Consider the following 21,437-nt stretch of genomic DNA (forward strand, 5'->3'; position numbering starts at 1 on the left):
AAAAAAAAAAAAAAAAAAAAAGGTACCACCACCTAAAGCCTGGCGAAAACCAAATTGTTTTAGTAAGAGGGGCTGCTGAACGGAGGCACTGGTGGTGTGTGCAGGTCTTGGTGGCTCCCAGATGTTGGGGAGAAGACAACCAGCCACCTAGCACTCGTGGCCACGCAGTGCTCACCGGCCAAACAACTCCAGTTCCTTGGCACCGTTTCTCTGGTTTGAAAAGTTTCCTGCTTTACCCCCAGTCCGCTGCACTGCGAGTCTGTGACAGCGCTGGGAACGAAACCCAGCTCTTGCGGTTCGAGCTCCCTGCCTTAACCACAGGGCTGCATTTCCTCCTGGTAAATAGCTACTTCATACAATAAGTGCTAAATGAAGCTCATTTTTCATTCCCCGATTGCACTCTGGGGTTTAAGAGCTGGCTTTGCCTCCCGATGCTCTTTGGCTTCCCCCTCCCGGCACCCCGACAGCGGAAAGCTTGCGGGAGAGCCCATCTGCCAGCGGGGCCGCGGCAGCAGCCCGGCTCCTGTGTCTGCTGGAGACGACCGAGGGGGAGAGGGATGGGGGGTCCACACCAGAGAGTGTCCCTTGCCCCTTCCAGAAAGCTCCTGTGCAATCCCAAGACCACGGCGGCAGCAGATCCCTCACCTCTCGTGGATGACACCACTGATGGGAGGCAGCCAGTAGATGCTGAGGGAGTCCTGCGTCTGCCCCGTGACCATGGGAGGGATCGGGATGGGCGCCGGCTTCTTGCCGTGTCCCCAGCGCTGGTACACCAGGTCCAGGTAGCAGTGCATCCGGGCCACTTGGTTGGGGGTGAAGGAGTTGGTGCAGTCATCATCTGAGGGGGGGGAAAGACAGCCCGGGCTGAGGGTGGTGGGGATCGGCCAGTGGGACGCGGCAAGATGCACCTTCTTCGTGGCCAAAACTCTTCGGGGGACTTCCAGGGAGAGCCGGGAGGCACCAGCGCGGTGTCTCTCCTGCCGGGGCTCTCCGGTGTCGTGTGTCCCCAAAGCCACAAGATGGCACTGCCTCAGCAGCTCCACATCCCTGCACCTGCCCAGCACCAGCTCGGCCGGCTCCGGCACCTGGGAAGCGCCACTGCCCGCCCGGGGCTGGCCCTGGGCCGAGCAAGGGGCCATGGAACTGCTCCTCAGGCTGTGGGTCCTCCTGCCACGCCAGGGGGAACGGCAGCGCCCCGCGGCTTGCCCTTGGGAACCAAGCCAAAAGGGTTCAGAAGGATAATAATAACAATAATAATAATAATAGTAGCAGCTTCAGGACTGGAGAATAAAGGCACACCACCACACAGACAAGAACAGCCTCGATGCAAAGGCCCGTGACCCACCGGCAGGGAGGGACGGATGGAAATAGCCTAAAGCAAGAAAGGGGTTAAGAAGCCACTGCAAGCACTGCCTGCCACGTCCCAGCGCACCAGAAGGGGCCACACAGCTTAGGGAAAGGAACTACTGATGGAGGGGGAAACCCAAGTTTGAAGGCAGGTGACCCCTCACACGACGATCCCTCATTACCTGTGTAGCTCATGTAGTTGTTGAAGGGTGTCCCTGTGAAGTGTGTCTGGCCGCAGGTGTCGTTGGCAGGGTCTGGATCCCGGCACAGTTTACTCTTCGGGGTGGGGGCAGTGTCAGCACAGAGGTCTCCCGTCTCCATGGACGGAGTTGTCTCCCTGCAGGGATCATCGCAAGATTCCCGCTCGCTCACTCCCTTGAAGACGTGGTACAGCCCCAGGACGTGCCCCACCTCGTGGATCATGGTGTTGGTGTGGCCGTGCATGCCGTAGTAGGCAGGGTTGAGGACAACTCCACCTGGAATTGCAAATCCAGAGACCATCATCCCAAGAAAGAGACAGCAGGCAGCTGCCATTACTCACCTGTGAGAGGCAGAAACCCCTCTCATTACGTGTCCAGGTCACAGACAAGGTGCCAGATGTAGACCTGCAGATGGTCATATTCAGCCTCCTGCAGGATGGGATGAGGCTCATTTGCCCTCTTAGAGCAGAGTAGGTAGTTTTTCTTCCCCTTCTGACCACATTATTCCCCCCTCAACACCTTCAATCATTCCAGCTACCATTTCCCTCTGTGTCTTTTTGCATATTTATAATTCTGTGTCTGCTTTGGATCACACTTACACCTCCAAATGCGGTTTTGGAGCCAGGGCACCAAACCGAGCCATGATGCAACTTTAAGGGGATCATCTTTGGAACCAGAGGCCAGAAGTCCTTCCCTAGCCTAGACAGGTGGCTTTGGCATGCCAGCACCCTTGGCAAGTGAGAACAACGAGGCACCGAAGTCCTGACACACTTGGCTGTGCCAGCTGGAAGCCACCTTCAGCACAAGTCCATATGGAGATTCCAATGAACTGCCTCTGGCCCAGGCTGAGAAATCATCCATGATCTATTGCTCCAACCTCCAAACCAGACCCTGAGGAGTAAACTTAATCTCTCATGGGCTTCTGTTGCAATCTGCTAAGCTTCTACCACAAACCTGACATAAATGCAGTGTATTTCAGAGCGGGATTTCCCAAAGCACATCTCTTGAAAATCCCATCATCCCCTTCAGAGGGATCTGAGTGTGGCAAGGTAGACCAAACGAACCAGGCAGGATCCCTCCAGCCCTCAAAAACCTACTCCTCTTCACTGGGGCACCCCAGCCTCTGACTCCAGGGGGGCACAAAGGGGCAGTTCTTCTCCAAGCCAGCCTGATGCAGGTTCAGCTGTCAAAGATATTGGGCCATGGGCACAGATGAAGTCCCCCAGAAACTGCCCAGCACTTCCACCTCATTCTGACAGCAACAGCACAGAGCTGGGCAGGACCCATGATGATACTGCCCTAAATCTCCCCGTGGCTACAGGACAAGTTGCTTTTCCTCTCCTACTGGTCTGTCTGATGGGAAGAGCAAGGATCAAGGATGCTGATGAAAAAAAAAACATTAGGAGCAGAGCCTTCCCTTTGCTCACTGCCAACCTCTCCAGCTCCTGATCTGGCATGCATACCCTGCACTGACATCTCTGTGCCACATCTGGGGGGAAATTATCCACAAAAGATACTCAAGAACAAAAACATTTACTTCTCTGGTCTCTTTTTATTTGCCTCCTTTCTTTTGTCCAGATTAAAATGTCTTTGAAACCTCTGCGTTTTTCTCCCTGCTTTGACGTTTTTCACTCTCCCTTTTCCTTCTCTCATTCTCATGCTCCATCCACTCTTCCATGCTGCCTGACAGCAGAGGAGCAAGGGCTGGGGAGTATCAGCAAGACAAGTGGGCTAAAAGCAGACCCCAGCATGTGCCCAGGCTGACTCCAGGCAGCACCTCCGCGGCTTGGGAGGCTGTTTTTACACAACCACTTTTAACCCAGACAGCTTGGATGGCAGCGTGGCAAATAGCTGGCTCTGGCACAGCTTGCTCCCCCCCTTTGCAGGGCCCTGGGGGATTTACTGTGCCAGCTACCTCTAAGCAGAGCCTCTGCCACTGCATCTCTGCTGATGATCACTGCCCCTGCCAGCAGAGCTAGAGCTGGCAGGGGGCCACGGTGTGATCCTGTCTCCAGCCACGGAGACTGCCTGAAATCAGCTCCGTGCGCTACCGGAATACCTCCCGTCCTCGAGTACAGGGCATTCCTTCCCAGAGAGGGTTTTCTTCGGAGCACTGTGTCCCTGGCAGGACACCAGCGGGTCTGTGACTCCTCTAGGGGAACCATGCTGGGTAAACACTGCAGTTGGGGCTGGAAAGGGACCTTCAGAGACGCCCATCAGCAGTTCTCTCGAGCCCTCGCAGCAGGGTCGCGAGAGGGTGAAGAAATAAGAGTGGCATCTTCAGTGGAGCATCCTGCATGGGTGGCCCATGGCAGGGCTGAGAGACACCACGGACCTGTCAAGAGGCACCACTTCTTAGCTCAAAATTCATGTTTATTGCTCTTCCTTCCCACAGTGAGGATCTTCTGCCCGGAGCTCGAGGCAAAGGATGGGTCACAAAGTAGCTGCATTCCCTTTCCCCCTGGTTGTAAGACAACAGAGCAAAGGGCTTTGCATCCCATCAGTCAGCTCTTGACCCTTTAGCTGCCTGGAGATGGGCCACAAGAAGGTAGAGAGGTTGAAAAATCCTTTTGGGACCTTCCTGTTCTGGCCTGTCAACTATGAGGTTTTGGAAGCCATCCCCCCCTTTAATTACCACCCTGGTAAAGGCTACAGATAGCAAAGGGCATCCCACTGATGGAGAGCCCAGCAGGCACATAAAAAAATAATAATAAAAAAAAAGCTGCTTCTCATTTGAATCAAACCAGGGCATGAGAGAAGAGAGAACAGAAAGAAAAGGCATCCCTGCAGCCAAACCCAAGCCTGAGCAAGGCAGGGGGCTGCCTGCCCAAAGGTCTGGAAGGAGGAATGTGCTCACAGAAAGAAAATAGTGTTCATAAACAAGTAAATGGGATGTGAAAGCCCTGCACACATCCTGCAGCTCTAACCACAGGGAAAGGGGCTGAGCACCAGGGCATGGGGGGCCTTGTGACCACGCAGCGTCCTCCCAGCAGAAACCCAACACTCTTCCCAGGCGTGGAATAAATGGGATTCTGGTACAGGGAGGGAGAAAACTCTCACAGGGGAGGGATGCCAAGGCTGGGATACCCTGTCCCTCCCCTCCTCTCTGCTGGCTTCCCCTGTCCCATTCCTCCCCCACACTCCACAAGGATGTTCATATTTTTAGTACTTTTTTTTAACAGCTAATTAAATGGCAGGACTAGAAACAGCACGACAACCCTGCCTGCCTTCCAGAATATCCCTATCCCTTCATTCCCTGTCCCCACAGCTCCTGATGAGTTGGGAGAGCTCCCAGCTTTGGACCAGGAAGTTCTATTTCCCCTCTGCAGGATCCTGGCTGTGAAGGCAAGATGTGGAAGAGTTCATAACATCCTGACAGGACGAGCCTCCCCTCTCTCTCTCTCCTCTGTGGATCAGGCATTCCTCCTCACCTCTGCCTCCTCCTGCCCTGGGAGATGGGCTAAATTGGGCTTTAAGTGCCTGAGAACCAGCTCGAGGAAGTTCCCAAGGTCAGCATTTACACAGAAAGGCTAAAATCTTCAATATCCCTGTGATATCAAGGGGGTCCAGCACTCCAAGGCAAGTGAACCAGAGACTTCTTTGGACTTGCTCACCCAAACAAGTCCAGATAGTCGGAAAACTTCAGTTCTGACCTCACAACACCTTTTGTCCCTCCAGACCAGACCTACCAGCTGCAGAGCCGGTAACATCCCCAAGGCCAAGCCCCTACTCTAAACAAGGAACAAAAGACGCCCATTCCACCAGTCCAGTGAATGATTAGCACTGGTGTGGACCCCACTTGTCCTCACACATCCCTGGAGGGTCACACTCCCAGGGCACACTCTGCTTCCAGCCACGATCAGCGGCAATGCCGAAGGACCCCGATCCACGTCAGCCCCCAAGAAGCCAACCTGTTCCCATGTCAGGGCTGTCCCAGAGGACATTCTCAAGCAACCACGGGACCTTTAAACAGCAAACCACAAAGCTGAACCTGCGTGGCGGGGCCAGTGTTCCCCAAACACTGAGTCACAGCCACTGATGGAACGAGCGCATGACAGTTAGTCAGACAGGAAGATGGCCATTGCCTGAGGTACCTTTGATGGAAGGGCTGGCCCTCCTTCAGGATCCACCGGCCTCTGCCAGATATATGAGCTGGCCCCAGCTTATATAACTGCAGAAAGTATTTATAACATCAACTGTTCACAGTTCCCCTGCCCTTCGACCATGTTTGTGCAGTTCACATGCAGCTAACACATGAAGTTGAAAGCATCTGCATTATTACGCTGCTGGGGCTTCTGAACAAGGCTTTCCACCACGGAAAGCTCAGGGTGTTTTAAAGGAAGCTCTTTGATTTCCCCTGTTTTGTAGTTAAAAAAGATTTACTCCTATGTTCTCAGAAAACTCACTCCAGACTCCAAGAACTCTGAATTTGAGAGGAACTCAACTGTGATTATGGTGGAAAGACTGAGACAGACGGAATGGTCACAGGGAGTGGTGCAAATAGACCTGAGAGTTTCTACCTCTCCTGCCGGCTGGCTGCAAGTTGTCTCTCTCTAGGAGCTCCACAGCAGCTGAAATCCACTGTCTATAGAAATTTCATAGACCATTTCACCCTCTCCAAGTCAGTAATTATCTTTTATGCTTCAGTGAAAGTAGTTGCTGTTGGCTGTATTACTGGTAAACCAACCCTAAGCCTTGAGAAAGGCTGCCTGAAAATCAAATTTACTTAGGGGAAAAAAAATCTGGAGGAGAGTAACAACTGTAAGTCATCAGCACAGGAATGGTCACAGAACTTCTGGTAGCCCCAAATGAGCATCACAAAGAGAAGGGGATGAAAAACAAAGTTCACTGAAGGTGAGGACACCAACAGGAAGGTGAGAAGGACCCTCCTGAAAAACACACTCAAAGGTCATGGAAGAATATTTTCTAAGGAGGCCAAAGTCCAGATGGCATATTAAACAACTTCTTGAGAAGAACTGATGAAGAACAGTTTGGAGACAATAAGTTTAGTGATCTCTGGCCTGAAGCAAAGTGTTAAAATAGAAGAAGGGAAGGCAATTAGAGAGGAAAAAGTCTCATGGAGCTTCTCTTGAAAACATCTAAGAAAGTCCAGTTCAGGGAAACAAAGAGAGCAAAATCTGACCAAAGCTCTCTGGAGTCAAGAGGCAGTTTGTCTTCTTGGAGAAGTCAAGTCAGACTCAAGGAACCAATTTTACTCATGCAGGGAACCAAAGCATGAAAGGGTCTATAGGGGAAAAATCAGCGTGGCATTTCTGCTGCATGGGAGCAGCCTCTGGCAAGGGGGAAGCAGGGCTTGTGTGCTGACCTTCATATTTTAAGGTCAGGACAGACAGGAGATTAGCAAGATTCAGTACAAGGGAAGGAGTTTGTCCTTTTGGAGACAGACCCCTCTCTTGTGTATAGATCTGTCTCGACCCCTGGCCACATGTAGGTCCTTAAAGCTCAGGAATTTTTCTCAAACTGCCATTCACTCCTACCAAGGTTTTCCTTGCTTTCCTCACCGCTGAGCTTTCACATCTACTCAGATTATCCAGTAGCCTTTTGTGAGGGGTTTTGTCAGCAGGCACATATTCGTGGCCTCCTCAGCCCTAAGTTTTGTTTTGCTGGACACATAATACACATTGTGCACGGCACAAAACACATGATGATGTGGTGGAGCTCACTGTTTACGGAGAACAGAGTCCGCCACCCGCCCTCCTGAGCTCATTAAAGCTAAAACCAAGGACAGCCTCGAACCAAAGTCTTCAGTCTGTGCCAGAGCCCCAAAGAAGTTCAGATCCAGCTTCATACTTCACAGCTCTGGCGCCAGAGCCAAGACAACACCCCTTTTCCCCTGAACCTCCACGCTAAAGCCCTGATCCAACATTTCCAGATGGTACCACCTCCCGTGTCCCTGGCTGGCCACAAGCTCTGAGACTGGAGCTAAATGCAACCTTTTGATGAGACCAGTCACCCCCAACTACCCCCCTGTACAACTCCTTGTGAGCCATTGGGAGGGGTCTGAAGGGAACATGTGCAGCTGAAGCACTTGCTGCAGTTAGATGATTGTCAAGCTGAGCCTTGGAAGTGATTCCTGGAAGCCAAAAGAATAAATTTCATGGAGATTTGCCTTCCTCAACAAGCGGCTGTAGCAATACACTATTGAAAAAACAGCCCTGAAACTCATTGAGGGAGGGAAACTGGCAAAAAGGAACTTTAAAACAGGTCTTTAACAGCAGTGTAAAACTTTTAAGGGTTGAACATCACGCACTTGTAAAAGCAGAAGGTCTAGGTCTGCTGTGCAGGTGTCAGGAGTAATTATTTCCAGTTACTTATTGAGAAACACTTCAGACATTTTGACTGCAAAGTGTAAGGGGCTCTGCCAGAAAACTCCGACGCTGAAGAGGTGAAGGGAGAGGCAGGAAAAAGAAACAGCAGAAATAGCAGAAAACACACAATTCAGCCACGCTCTAGGGAACCAGTTGTCATTCTGGCTGTTTTGCAGCCTATGAGGACTGGTGACCTTAAGGGTCTGCCTTGAATCCACTGAAGCCAAGGAGAACCTTGCCTCCAGCAGGTGGTGAGCCAAGTTATAAAAGCATGGTAAAATTTGATAGGTATCCTCACACTTGCCGCTGGATTCGGAAGTGGCCACTGCTGGCTGCCTGGTCAGCCCTGGAGTCGCTCAAATCCGGAGTCTCAGCTCTCAAAACACTCACACTCCTGGTTTATCTGTTCCTTGCTACATGCTGCAAAGCCAACTTCACCGTTTCCAGAATCCTAGAAGATAGACCTGGAAGGTCCCAGAGAAGCCAAATACTAGTGTAAACTCTCTCCAGAGCCTGCACTAATGGTGAACCTGCATTTCTACAGTCTCTGTCCCACTGCCTCACTGTCTTCACTGTTAGAAGTTTCTCATAACCTGAAAGTACCTTTTCAGTCTATAATCTCACCATCTTATCCATCTGAACATGGAACAGCAGCTCCTTTCCTTACAGTAGCAGCTCTTGGTACACTCAGACCCTCTTATTATGAGTTTCTTATTAAGCATCCTCAATGTTGAGCCACATCACAGACACCTCTTTGCCAAGTCAACAGAGCAAGAGGAAAACCAACAATCCTGAGACCCCTTGAGCGGGATAACTTACTTACCCAGGTGACTCAGGGCCTCTTTATCCCATGGCCAAGTGGCAGCACCAGCCAACTCTTCCCTCACCGAGCTGGCGAAGTAAACGTTGAGGAAGTGGGTGCTGTTCAACTGCAGTGCCTCCTTCAGCTCCTTCACGCTCATGTATGCCCTGCAAGGACAAGGGAGAGCAGGCAGTCAGCACAGACTCCAACAGAACAAAGAGGAATAGCAGGAGCCCCACACACACATCCTACAAAGGGTGCAGCAGGCCCAGAGACCCCATCCTCGTCTCTCCAAAACAAGCAGTGTTTGGTAAAGCGTGGCAAAATTCAGCATTTCAACAGGATATTCCATGGCACTACTAATGTTGCTCTCTAGGGAGCAAGTTCTGCCAGTGAGGGGTTTGGGTGGGAGGCAGTCATGCAATTCTGAAGACGTTTGCTAATTACAGTCACCAGGAAACTCATTCTTCCCTCTGTGTGGCTGTTCCTGCACAGATCAAAAGTCTGTATCACATTCACCAGTACACCAACAGTCCCAGAGTTGGTCTTTAGAGAGTTCACGTCCTCAGCTATGAAAAACAATGAGAATCTAACTTAATAACAACAATAATAACTCCAATAATGATAGCAAGGGAATTATAGGGCCTTGGGCTGTGCTGCTTTTAAATGGACTTCAATGATCCTTGTGCGTCCCTTCCATCTCAGGACATTCTATGATTTTATATTCTATAAATCAAGTACTACCTTTTCCACCGTCAGTGCCATTACCCTCACAGGCTGAGACAGGATTAGGACAGCTAGCAGATGTTGTCCCTCCTTCCTACAACTTGTTTCTAAGTCTTCAAAACGTGAAGACCCCGCCCCAAGGTTTGTGAAGCCATTAATTTAAGAGATTATGGACGGGGGGGAAAAAAAAAAAAAAACAAAAAAAAACCAAAACAAAACAAAACTCATGGAAAGGCTTCAAATACATCACTGTGGAATGATGATGGAAATGCACCATTGTGGAAATATGTCATAAGAATGACTAAACCTGCAGCATGAGGCCAACAGCAACATTAAGGTGGCGGAAAGCATTTCACTTATTCCCATGCTTCCAGGAGCAATTGGCATCTTTGAGCTGCGTGGAGAGGTTATGAAGGGAGGATGGTCAGTACTTCACACCGGGCTCGCCATGAAGGCACAGCAGCTCTATTTCAACAAGCAGCTTCTGCAGAGTGGTGTCCATCAGGGCAAGGAAGGAAGGAAGGAAGGAGGGACAAAAAAATGAGCATGGACTAAAGGGAAAAAGGTGTGTTCTCATCTGAGATGTGACTCGAGAAAGAAAACCAACAAAACGTGTGAATACACTGTTTGAAATGGCAAGATCCCGAGTCAGGTTATTACACCAACAGGTTTGTTTAGAGAGAGAGAGAGGTTGCTACGGCAAATTGAAGAGAAGGAGGAAAAGTTGAAAAAAAGGAGGATTCCAGAAATAAACTAGAGTAGGATGGCATGTGGAACAGAGCTGGATAAACCCGAGGGCCTCTTCCCTGGACCTGAAATAGCAGAGACTTTCAGAAGCCATTGCTGACTTGGGAGGTGTCAGATAATCAGGCTCTGCTGACTGCCTCTCCCCTACCAGTCAGCCCCAAAAGACCATCCTGGGCTGGAGGCATCTCACCCACCTTCCCATCGGCTCTGAAACTTCAGTTACTTCAGAAAAATCTTGGCTGGACTGTGTGGCGAGATGAGATGACCAGCTTGTCTTCACCAGGCCCTGAGATCTCCCACCACAAAGCAGCATTCCCAGAACACTTTCCCCAGCCACATCAGCTTGCGGAGAGAAAACTCTCCCAACCGGAAAGGACAAATTAGGAGAACATGATCTCTTGCCTGTGATGTCTCGCCTGAGCATCCCAGACACGCGCCACGCTGACGCCATCCCTCCAACCCAACCAAGACGGGAGCAGGCCGGGAGGAATAGATAGGGAGAAGAATAAACAAACCTGAAGGACATATTTGTGGCATGACTCGGAAGAAAGAGAGGCAAAAATTTCGTAGAAATAGAGCATAAGGAGCGGGGAGGAGGGAGAGAAAGTCTCCTTCACTCATCAGAGCTGCTTGGGGGACACAGACTTAAAAATAACATCAATTCCTGACCTATGATATCTCGGAAAAATAGCCCCAAACCCTTCCAGGCTGTCCGAATTCCAGGAGCCGACGTCAGCCCTATTGAGAGGGATATTCCTGCTGCCCCTCTTGTGGAGACATGATGTTTTTCTGGCTGTCGCCTGCCGGTCCCTTGACATTAGCAGCATTTTTTGTCAAGCCTTAATTATAAATAACTGTAGTTTCCTCCATTGAGAGATTCGGATGGTTGAGGGATGTGTCAGGGATAGAGGGAGCAGTTCCAGCACCGAGATGCTCAGATGAGCTGGACGGACAAGGAGAGGAAAGGACCCCACTTTCACCCACTGTGGCACGGAAAGCACAGATATCCTGCCGACATCCCCAAAGACACGAGCGACACCAAAACAACTCCGGACCGGGCAACTCCAGTTCCCCTCAGTCCACATTTCCCACTGGCATCCTTAGGTTAGACAAGGAGCAAGCAACTGGCGTCTGAGCCTTTTGCTTACTGCCAAAGGTTAAGCTCTGCCTCTTCTCCAGCGCTTCTGTGATGTTCCCTGGGGTGAAGGCTGAGCAGCCTTTGGTCTCCACAAACAGCCTAAGTGACAGACCTCTCCTCTGCTCCCCAAATAGCTTTCCAACGCCTACAAGGCCAGAGTCTTCCAAATCAGATGGCATTGACAGCAAGTCAATATGAAAACACAAGGAAGGACAGAAGGATACCTGAAGGTACAGACACCAGCTGAGGAGTAAAACCCAAAAAACCCCCAAAGAATAGGGCAGAGGATAGAAGAGAGATCGAACAGGGACATCAGGTTTGCCAGATGAATGACACTAGTTGATGACCTGACTCGAAGGTAGGTTTCAGCACCACACTGCATCCTGCTTTACTTGTGTGGGACAGCATGTGGCTCTTCTTGCTGTTAAAAAAAGGAAAGGAAGATGAAGTCCAGCAGTTTTCAGTGACTGTGTCACCACAGAATAGTGGAATTAGACTCAAATGGCAGATGAAGAGCATCTCCAAACAGGTCTAATTAGATCTGGTTGTTCAAGGTCAGGTCCAGCTAGAAGGACAGAGGTTTCCCATCCTCCCTGGGCAACTTTTTCTAGTAACCACCCTCAAGTTAAAAAAGAAATCCTAATGTCTAATCCAAATTTCTCACATTGCCAGTTGTGTCCATTGCTTCCTGTCTCCTGTCTTCCTGGAGTCCTGCTCCATCTTCTCAAAGGGGAAAGTCATCAAACGACTCCAGCTCTGTATGGTAAACTCTAACTGCACTAGATCTTACCTTATTAAAGTCTAAAGACCCAAACCTTCCTTCATGAGCAGTCAAAACAACACTCTCATCCATGATGCCACACCTCCCTGGAGAACTCTCACATCCTTTTCTCATGCTTTTCCTTGGACAATTTTATCCTAAACCATAGGGGAGGCTGTAAGTCAGGCTTTGGTCTGGCTTGGCCAAAGGAGAAGGCTTGACATACCCTGGGGAGGCAGAGCTGTTGCTGCTTTTCCAGCAGGAATTTCTGGCAGCCCCAACAGGACCACTGCTGGTGCAGGGGTGGGCGAGAGGAGAGGATCTGCTGATCTGTGGGGCAGCAGAATGTACAATCAAGCTGTAACACAAGCCTGACGTGGTTTGAGGTGGGAGAAGAGGAGCAAGAGTGGCACTTTTTAGTGACAGCCATATCATAGCGGGAAGCCTCAGGGCCTCAAAGTGGCCCTGACCACCAAGGAGCAAAAGGTGGCACCTCCAAATGAAAAGCAAGGGCAGTGTGTATCCTGTGCAGTACCATGAATCAAACAGAATTCTCTGGATACTGCAAAGGACGCAGTGTGTAATGCCACAGGAATTCCACTGCAACTCAAAAATAGGAGTCTTTTCCCTGTAGACGTTTCAGAGGGGATGTGGGAGTGGGGCTGGGTGGAAGCTGTCCAAGTGCCCTCCGTGGACAACTGGAAAATACTTGAGAGCCAGCCAGCTCCAGCTAACCATACAGCCTAATGAAGTCACAGGGGATTCCTGGCTCTGCTTTCATGTCCTTCAACCACCGCAAGGAAATTCCTCTTCCTACTCCCCGCAAGCAGAGAGGCTCCCTTTCCCCCCAAACCTCTGCTTGACAGATGAGGAATCCCTCAGACTTCCCAGAAATGAGCACCAGTCAGCCAATAACACTTTCAGCGTGCGGATAACACGTTTCTCCGAGGCTGCAAAGGGTTAACGCAACACACAGCAACCTCGGCTCTGAGGCAGCAGCCACAAGCCCAAGAGCCACAGCTCAATCCGTGAAGACAGGTGGCTGATTCAAGTGGCATGAACATTTCTGGAGGGCAGACTCTAAATTCTCCATGCCCTCCACGAAGGGAGATGCTCCTCCGGAGGGTGAGCCAAAATGATTACCTCCCAATTCAGGATACCAAAGGGCTCCTCTCCAGGGTGGCACTTTTAGCAGGGAAGCCCAAAGAGATAACCCTCCAGTCCTGGGCTCTCTGCTTGCATAAATGAATCTTCCTTGCTAGAATTTGTTAACCCTCATCCCTGTTCCCATCTCGTCTCAGCCTTGCCTCCCTCCTCCCCTGGCACAGGCAGACGAAGCCCACCACCACACCGTAAACATGGTACCACCCTGGCACAGCACACAAGCCCAGATGGGCTGCTTGGGCTGCCTCCAGGCTAGGCTGATGGTGGTCCTTTGTAACTGAAGCTGCCTCACACGCCAGGTTTACCTTCCCTGGAATTTCTGGTGTTAATTCAGCCCGGGGGAATGCTGTATTTTTAAGTCCTGCACTTACTAAGACTCCTTGCATCCCCATGACCACGGTCTAGGAGCTCTGACTCCAGTCCAGCACTATGCTGGTACGCCACAAGCATCGTTGCCAGCATCATGACAACTTGACAAGGCAGCAACATCCAAATGACTCTCATCTGGACAGGCTTTGGTAACACAGCCAGATACAAAACACATGCAAGATGTGAAGGGAAGGCTGAGAAACAGCCAGACATTCCCCTGGGATCACAGGAAGCAACAACACTGCTGGAATAATACCCTCTGTAGCGCTCAGGAGTCTTTCATCAGCCTCACTGTGTGCTGGGCTCCAGCCAAAGAGCATTTGAGTCCACAGGGGATGAGGACATCCCAGCTCTTGGGCATGCCTGGAAAAACCCACCTCTGAGGCACAGACAGCATGAGGAGAACAGCAGCCTGGGAAGCAGCCCTCACTGGCAGCACCGTTTAAACTTTACATGAGTGGCTGAGTATCAAGGTGTCAAAGAGGGCAACAGGGCAAAACAGGATCCCTCGGGATCAGGAGGTTTCCTTATGCATGAGCACCTCCAGTTGGGTTCAGAGTTAACCCTCGATCTCCACGCGTGAGCAGGACTTGGCGTTGGGACCGACGCAGCAGCAGACGCTGCAGGGTCAGAGAGCTGCCCTGGCAAAGTTGCAGGTGGGATCAAAAAGACACGTTGCTGTTCAAGGCTGTGACCCTTCCACACAGATTTACTGGGCAAAGGGAGCAAAAAAGCTGTGGGTCACCAGCACACAGTAAGCAAGCTCCCAGTTACAGCAGAGGGGAGTATGCAACTTCTTGAGGTCAGATTTGGGAAAGGCAGACAATAACACTAGTGTCAGACCAGAAAGCCTGCAGGGCATTTTGCCCTGAGATAGGCTGAAGAATAAGTGCTGCTAACAATGGCATGGCCCAGATATTCCTGGAAGTGTTGGCTAAAAAGTTATTCACTAAATCATCACTGAATCAGCCAAAGGCAGTGCTATTTTAGACCTGGTTTTGGTAAGCGTTGTAGAAATTATGGAAGGGCAGATGAGAGAAAGAAAACTTGGCCTGAACTAATAACGACTTGATTCACATCAGCTTAAATTGAGGGATGAACACAGGTCTTGAATGAAGAATTGAGAACCGGGACTGATCAGCAGACACTGCTGCATCCAAAATGACGGGGAGAACATGGTGAAACGGGAATTCCCTGAAATCAAGCTGACTCCAGTGAAAACAAAGGAGAACAGACCTTGTTAGAAATAAAAAGGGCAAAAGAAGGAAGAATCAAATCTGCTGAGCAGGGAAGGTGAAGCTGAAGCTGAGCATAATTAAGATGCATCCCTGGACAAAAAATACAGTACGGTCTTCACCTTTATCCCAGATTAAACACATGACAGGGGAGCAGAGCTCAAGATAAAGGAGAGGAAATAAAAAGGCAGCAGCAGCAGCTGGATGAGGGCTGAAATGTCATCTGGACTGGGTGGGAGGGAAGATGAACCTCTGGGGAGGTGGCAAATCCCAACTCTGAAGGTGTAGGATGTAGGGACACAGAACAGGGGGCAAACAGCAAGAGGGAAGAGTGCAGAAATAGGAAACCTCACAGATAAACAAAACTCAGTGGATGTAACACATTTGCGGGGGAAATGCCACCTCAGACCCAGAAGGACTGGCCTCAGGACATGACTGGAGAACAGTTGATACGGTACATCCAGTGATGTCTAAACGAGTGAACAAAGATCTCAACAAGACAAGCTTACCTGGTTGTTTTCTCCCTGACAGACCTTAAATCCACATGAAAATTTCTGCAGACTTTTGAGTATAAAGGAAATGCTTAAACACAGGGACTGATGCAGATGTGAGCACCTGAAAGTCAATGAAGGACATGCAATGCCCTCTCTGGGAAAGCTCTGAATAACTCTGCCAAGGATGCCAATTTTTTAACCAGCCACTTGCACTGAGAGATCCCAAATCCTGCCAGTGGGAAAGCAGGCAAAGGAGTGCTGCACTCACTGGCCTTTCTCCTGGGAATCACAGAATCAGAGTACCAGGTTGAAATGGACCTCAAGGATCGTCTGATCCAGCCTTTTTTGGCAAAAGCAGCCTAGACAAGAGAGCCCAGCAGCCTGTCCAACTGAACCTTAGAAGTGTTCACTGTCAGGGAATCCACCACTTCCCTGGGGAGATTATCCCAATGGCTGATTGTTATTGCAAAAAAATTTTACCCTTTCTTCTGTTTTTTTTATATCTGTGGCCAGTTTCAATTCAAGTTGAGCTTTTCCTTTTCTAAATGCATCTCTGCACACCTTGGCAATGCCCTTGTAGTTCTCAACAGTCCACTTTTCCATCTCTGGAGTGCTTCTCTTTTGGCTGTGAGCAGACTCAGAAGCTCACGTTAAGCTAAGGGTCTCTCTTTCTCCGCTTGGTTCCCTTACCTTTAGATAGGAAGAACTGGTTTTGGCCTTCCAGGAGAGTGTTCTTGAAAAACTCCCAGCACTAGCTAGCTCCTTTATCCTCCATGGAAGCAAATCCCTCACAACTGAGGTCTGAGCAAGCTGAAATTCACCCTTCTAAAATCCAAAATATTTGTCTTAGAACCAACCACCGGCACCTCAGCAAGATCCCGAGGCTACCACTAGCCAAGATGTTATAAAGCAAGCAGGCTTGCTTGGTTTGTGAGCAGCAAGTCCTGCAGTGCTTCATTCCTGGTCGGCACATCCAGCACCTGTATGAGGAAGCACTGCTCTACACATTCCAGGAACTTCACAGGTGACCTGTGAGCTGCTACATCATTCTTCCAGCAGATGTCTGGCTAGCTGAAGTTACCCTCAAGAACCAGGATCTGTTGGCTCAGGGATTAAGTGACCCAAATATTGCTTTGCTGGCCTTATCGTGTCGGTTTGGAGGTCAACAGCAGGTCCCTACTGTGGGATCTCCCTTGGGGATGACCCCTCTGATCATGAGCCAGGGGCTTCCACAATCACCACAGCTGGTTTTGTATACATTCATGGCTCTCCTAAACATAGAGCAAAGCCACAGCTGGGCATCAAGGACTTGTCTTTGCCTCTGGGTCTACCACAGGGCACCTGACTTTAGGAAAGCCACGTTAATTCCTCCCCATCAGCCTGCTCAGGGACTGTTTGCCTTTCTGCCACATGCTGCTTTCCTCTCTGGATCTTGTTACAGCTCTGTTGACAGCTGATGTGCAGGGCAAGGGGGCAGGGACCAGTTTTAAGGCTGGTTGCATATTTCAAGGCTGGCTCCATGTGGCACACTGGCACTCATGTTTTTGGGGTTGAGCTGAGGACGGCCCCCCACTTGTGTTGAATCCATGGGAATAAGCCTCAGGAGAGGTTTACCCCCAGCTGTGCTCTCACAGCACGGTGGGCACCCTCGGGACACCCATGCCAATGGGGTGCACATGTGCAGCGGATGACTGGATCATGGGAACATGCTGGTTTGGGGATGTTTGCACCCTGAGGACGAGGCTGGCTCACTGTCTCACTCAGCTACTGGCTGCCACACTTGTGGTGGGCACCACAGTCTGTCTGAGGGCCTCCTGGGATGGCTCTGCTGGGAATCCCAGCACATCTCCATGTGCCTGTGTAGGCTTCCCGGCTACAGCTGAGGTGCCACCAGCCCCAGGACACCTTAGGAGGAGGTAAGGTTTTTGAGAAACTCATTTAGACCCAGGCACCATCAGAAACACTTGACCGTTTGCATTTCAGTTTAAAAAAAAAAACCAAAAACAACTAATTCTGGTGGTTGTGGGTATTCAGTAGACCTACAGTCTCTCCTGAGCTCCTGGAGGAGCCAGCCCTGCACTGCAGGAAGCACCAGGACCGACCACCAACGTCCCCAAATGGTCAAGTGGTTCTGATGCCTAACACAGAACCCATTATATTATGATCCCAAGATGAAGTCCTACAATATTTGTTCTAGGGACAGTTGTCTACCCTCTCCCTGAGGTAACAAGAACCCACTTGTTGCTCTCCACCTGCCTCAAATTAAATTCCCTTAAGGAGGAGGGGACTAATTCACCACACTGCCTTCTCCACTCCCATCCCAAATACCACCCAGCATCACCACGTTGCTGGAGGGGAAGGGGCATCTTTTCCCCTTGGCCTTAGGGAGAAGGCACCTAGAACCTTGGCCCCGCAGCAGAAAGGGCTCGGAGAGCAGAGGGCAGCAGGAAGGGGAGTGCTGGTTTGGGATCAGATCACGCACAGCAGAGAAATGCAGGGCTGTGGGAGGGAGCAGAGGGCTGCGCTGAGGCTGATTGAAGGAGGCATGAGGGGAGACAAACAAGGGGAGCGTGGCCTCTGGCTCGGCAGGGACTACCTGACCTCTCCTGCACAGGGGCACGGCAGCTTCGGGCTGACGCCGGCGGCCTGCCCGCGCCCCGAGAGCTGCTGCTGTCTGGCAGAGAGGAGAACAGCAAAGTCCTAATCAGAGGGGACAGCTGGACTGCAGAGCTCCCTGCGTGCTGCTCTGCCGAGCCCAGACGTGGGAGCTGGGGCTGGGACCCCTTTCTTCTGCACTGCTCTTCCCCCCTCCCTGGTGCTTGTCCTGAAAAACCGGAGTCTGCTCTCAGAGGGGACAACAGCCACACACTCAGATGGGTCCAGCCCTTTGGGGCACCTCCTGGGGTGGGCCTGCTGTAACCTTCCACTCCCAGTGCTCAGCAGGGACACACAGGCTCCCTCTGCTTCAGTTTTAGGACTGGGACAGGTCTCTCCTGCCATGCATGGAAAGAAGTGTGACCAGCAGGACAAGGGAGTGGATTCTTCCCCTCTACTCCAGTCTCATGAGACCCCACCTGCAGGGCTGCATCTAGCTCTGGGGCTGTCAGCATAAGAAAAACCTGGATCTGCTGGAGCAAGTCTAGAGGAGGCTACAGAGATGGTGAGAGGGCTGGAACACCTCTGCTGTGGAGGCCTGTGCAACAGAGGAAACCCTGGGCCACCGAGAGCCGACCCACACATTCAGCATTTCTTACAGCCTTTCAGCCCTAAAGCATCACTTGGTTCCGCCAAACAACCAAAGCCTGTACCCACGTGAAATTTAATACAAAATAAGCCAAATGTTTCCCAAAAATCTCCTGCAGGGGCCTGGCTTTGAGCTTGTGATAGCAGTGGTGATTCAACCCATGAGCCTTCCTTTTCACCCCCCTCAGGGAGGACAAATCCATGCAAGTGCCATAAACTTCCTGCCTTATGTGACAATCCTCATGCTGCTTAAGCATAATGGGCCATCAACTTTCCCCTGGGATAAATCTGTCCTGGCGAACTGTCTTTTAGTGCTCTACATCTTGGGGGAGTTGATAGCATTTGGGGTTTATTTTAATGGGAGTCGGTAGCCATGATCAATTGTAAAAGCTCTATTTCCACGGAAATGGGAATTTAATAGATTTTTAAAAATGGTGGTTATTGACCCAATGGGCCTTAATGGCTTAAAACCCATCCGATTGGGGGGCGTATGGGTAAATGCATATGATTTTCAAATGAATACTGGAATAGGTAGTAAAAACCCATTTAAAGTGTCCGGGACCTGGTCAATAGGGAGTTTTCCATTTGCTTGTTTGGCTTTTCTATTTCTATCCGAGTGAATCATGGCCACTCTCCTCCTCGGAGAGGCTCCACGCCATTTCCTCACGGCTGAGATCATCGCGGCACACGGGGCCCATCTGAGCCCCATCAGGGCGCGGGGATGGCTTTGATTAGACACCGGGGCGGTGATGCAGAGCCCAGGGCTCCCAGATGCTCCCAGCATGGGACACGTGGACCATCTCCCGAGGATGATGCACCCCTGCTGCTCACAGGGAGCTGAAAGGACTCGTGTGCCTCACAACTCCCGGGTCTAAACTCAACCTACAGGCTCCCAGCTGATGATCCCATGGGGAAACGTCTCAGACAGAAGCCTTGGTTTGCCTGGGGTTAACACACACCAAAAACATCAATAGGAGTGAACTCCAAAGGAATGTACTAATTACTAAGCAGTAATCCTTGAATCAATGGACAGAGTAAGCCCTGATATTTATTCCTGACTGAAGACCCTCTGCTCCAACGAGGGAAGGTGTTTAGGGTTATCACCCCAACCAGCTCTCCAAGATCTACCAAGGCTCAGCACAAGGCTGAGCCATTCCCCACTTTTCCCACCACAGGGGCAGCCCTCCTCTCCTGTCTGCCTTTTTCATGAACCTGCAGGGGCACAGATGCCCAAGATTTTTACCTGTTTGAGAACAAACCATGAGTTTGTTCAGCCACTGCAAAGAGGAGGTTCAAAGCCATGTATGTGCAGGGCAGCAAGGCTGGGTGAGTGTCATGGCCACAGAAGTAAGGCAAAAGGAAAAAAACAACACACACACAAAAAACCCAAACAAACAAAACAAAACAAACAAAAAACCAAACAAAAACCAAAAACAACCAAACGCCAAAGACCTGAAAACTCCCAGATTTCAAAGGGATATCAGTCCTCCTGCTCCATCCCTCTTACCTTCCCCTTCAAAAGCCCAACACAGCAGGAATTAGACAATTCTGAGTCACAGCCTGTGTCTTATTCCACTGACGAGGAGGGGAAGCAAAGGAGACAAATATTGCAGGTTACAATCTGCTTCCACCTCAGTAATGGGTCTGCCACTTCCATGCCTAAGTACAATGGATTGGTTTGGGTTGGAAGAGACCTTAAAGATCATCTCATTCCAACCCCCTGCCATGGGCAGGGACACCTTCCACTAGACCAGGTTGCTCCAAGCACTGTCCAAACCCGGCCTAAAAACTTCCAGGGATGGGGCAGCCACAGCCTGAAGACAGCCACATCCCTGAAAACAGGGAATGAGCAGTATTTGTGGGGAGTCAGTCAAAAGACAGAGTTAAAAATCCAATTGGGAACCATTTAGGAGATGGAAAAGAATCCTGCCAGGCAAAAAGGCAGTGAAGCAGCCGCTCAGGGAGGGAGGGGAACCCAGTGATGTCCAGCACAGGCAAAATCCCAGCTCCAGCACCCACCAAAACACTGCAGAAAGGCTCACTATCCACAGCCCAGGGTAAGCACTCGCCTTTTTCTGACAGTGTTGATGCTGGCTGGCGTTACACAGAACATGTGTGAGAGAGGGCGAGTGAGAAGCGCCAGGGGAAATGGAGAAATATGTTTGCAGCCCCTTGCGGTTTTGGGAGGCAGAACTCAACAGTGGCAAGTTATTCTAGAGCAGGTTCCAAGCTAAACAAAGCCAGGTATGGTTCCCTTTCTGCCTGGATTGTTTGTTTCACAGCAAAATAAAAAAAAAAAAAAAAAAAACAGGCCAAGTTTTACAGCACTTTTTGCCCGTCTTAGGCTGCACACAGATCAGCCCTGTCCCACCTAACCCACAAGAACAGATCTATCTGTAAATCAGTTTTCTCTTACTTTTTGACTGAAACAAAACTATGAAGCAACATTCCAGGTTTAGTGAGGTCTTAAGGCCTCTGAACACAAGTCAGGGTTCCCCAGGAGCCCAAATTTCAGTGTCAGCTGTTACAGTGCAGTTCACAATCTGCTGAGGGAAGGCAGAGGGGATAACACCAGTGGGTACCACCCTCCTGGTCTCTCCCAGCATAGCATGGGCTTCTGGTGGCTCAGCAGGCTCTCAGGGCCAGGAGGCTCAGCAAAGCACTCCAGACAAAGGGAAACAGTTTAATTTTTTGCCTTGCCAGAGCAGCTTCATCGCCCTTCCTCAAATGCCTCCCATGCCCACCCAGGGACGAAGAGGCAGGAGGCCACATGGCAACACCAATAGCAGCACCTCACTGCTGCACAACTCGGGGGGGGGGGGGGGGGGGGGGGAGATATCCAAGACTTCTGTGCCTCAGTTTCCCTCGCCCACAGCACAAGCA

At 50.6% G+C, this 21,437-nt stretch overlaps 1 protein-coding gene across 1 annotated transcript in view; it reads right to left on the reverse strand.

Annotated features, from left to right (window-relative positions):
* The window catches only part of PAPPA2 (pappalysin 2), a 90,763-nt gene that overhangs the window by 51,618 nt on the left and 17,708 nt on the right, over window positions 1-21,437 (reverse strand). The window contains exons 4-6 of the mRNA XM_027903961.1: window positions 8,700-8,845; window positions 1,530-1,823; window positions 646-838 (exon numbers count right to left, since the gene is read on the reverse strand). Of these exons, the coding sequence (XP_027759762.1) occupies window positions 646-838; window positions 1,530-1,823; window positions 8,700-8,845 (633 nt within the window). The remainder of the gene's footprint in view (window positions 1-645; window positions 839-1,529; window positions 1,824-8,699; window positions 8,846-21,437) is intronic.

Source organism: Empidonax traillii, unplaced genomic scaffold, assembly GCF_003031625.1.
Source record: "Empidonax traillii isolate 1590-97213 ecotype Southwest subspecies unplaced genomic scaffold, ASM303162v1 scaffold1002:size361594, whole genome shotgun sequence".
Lineage (NCBI taxonomy): Eukaryota > Metazoa > Chordata > Aves > Passeriformes > Tyrannidae > Empidonax > Empidonax traillii.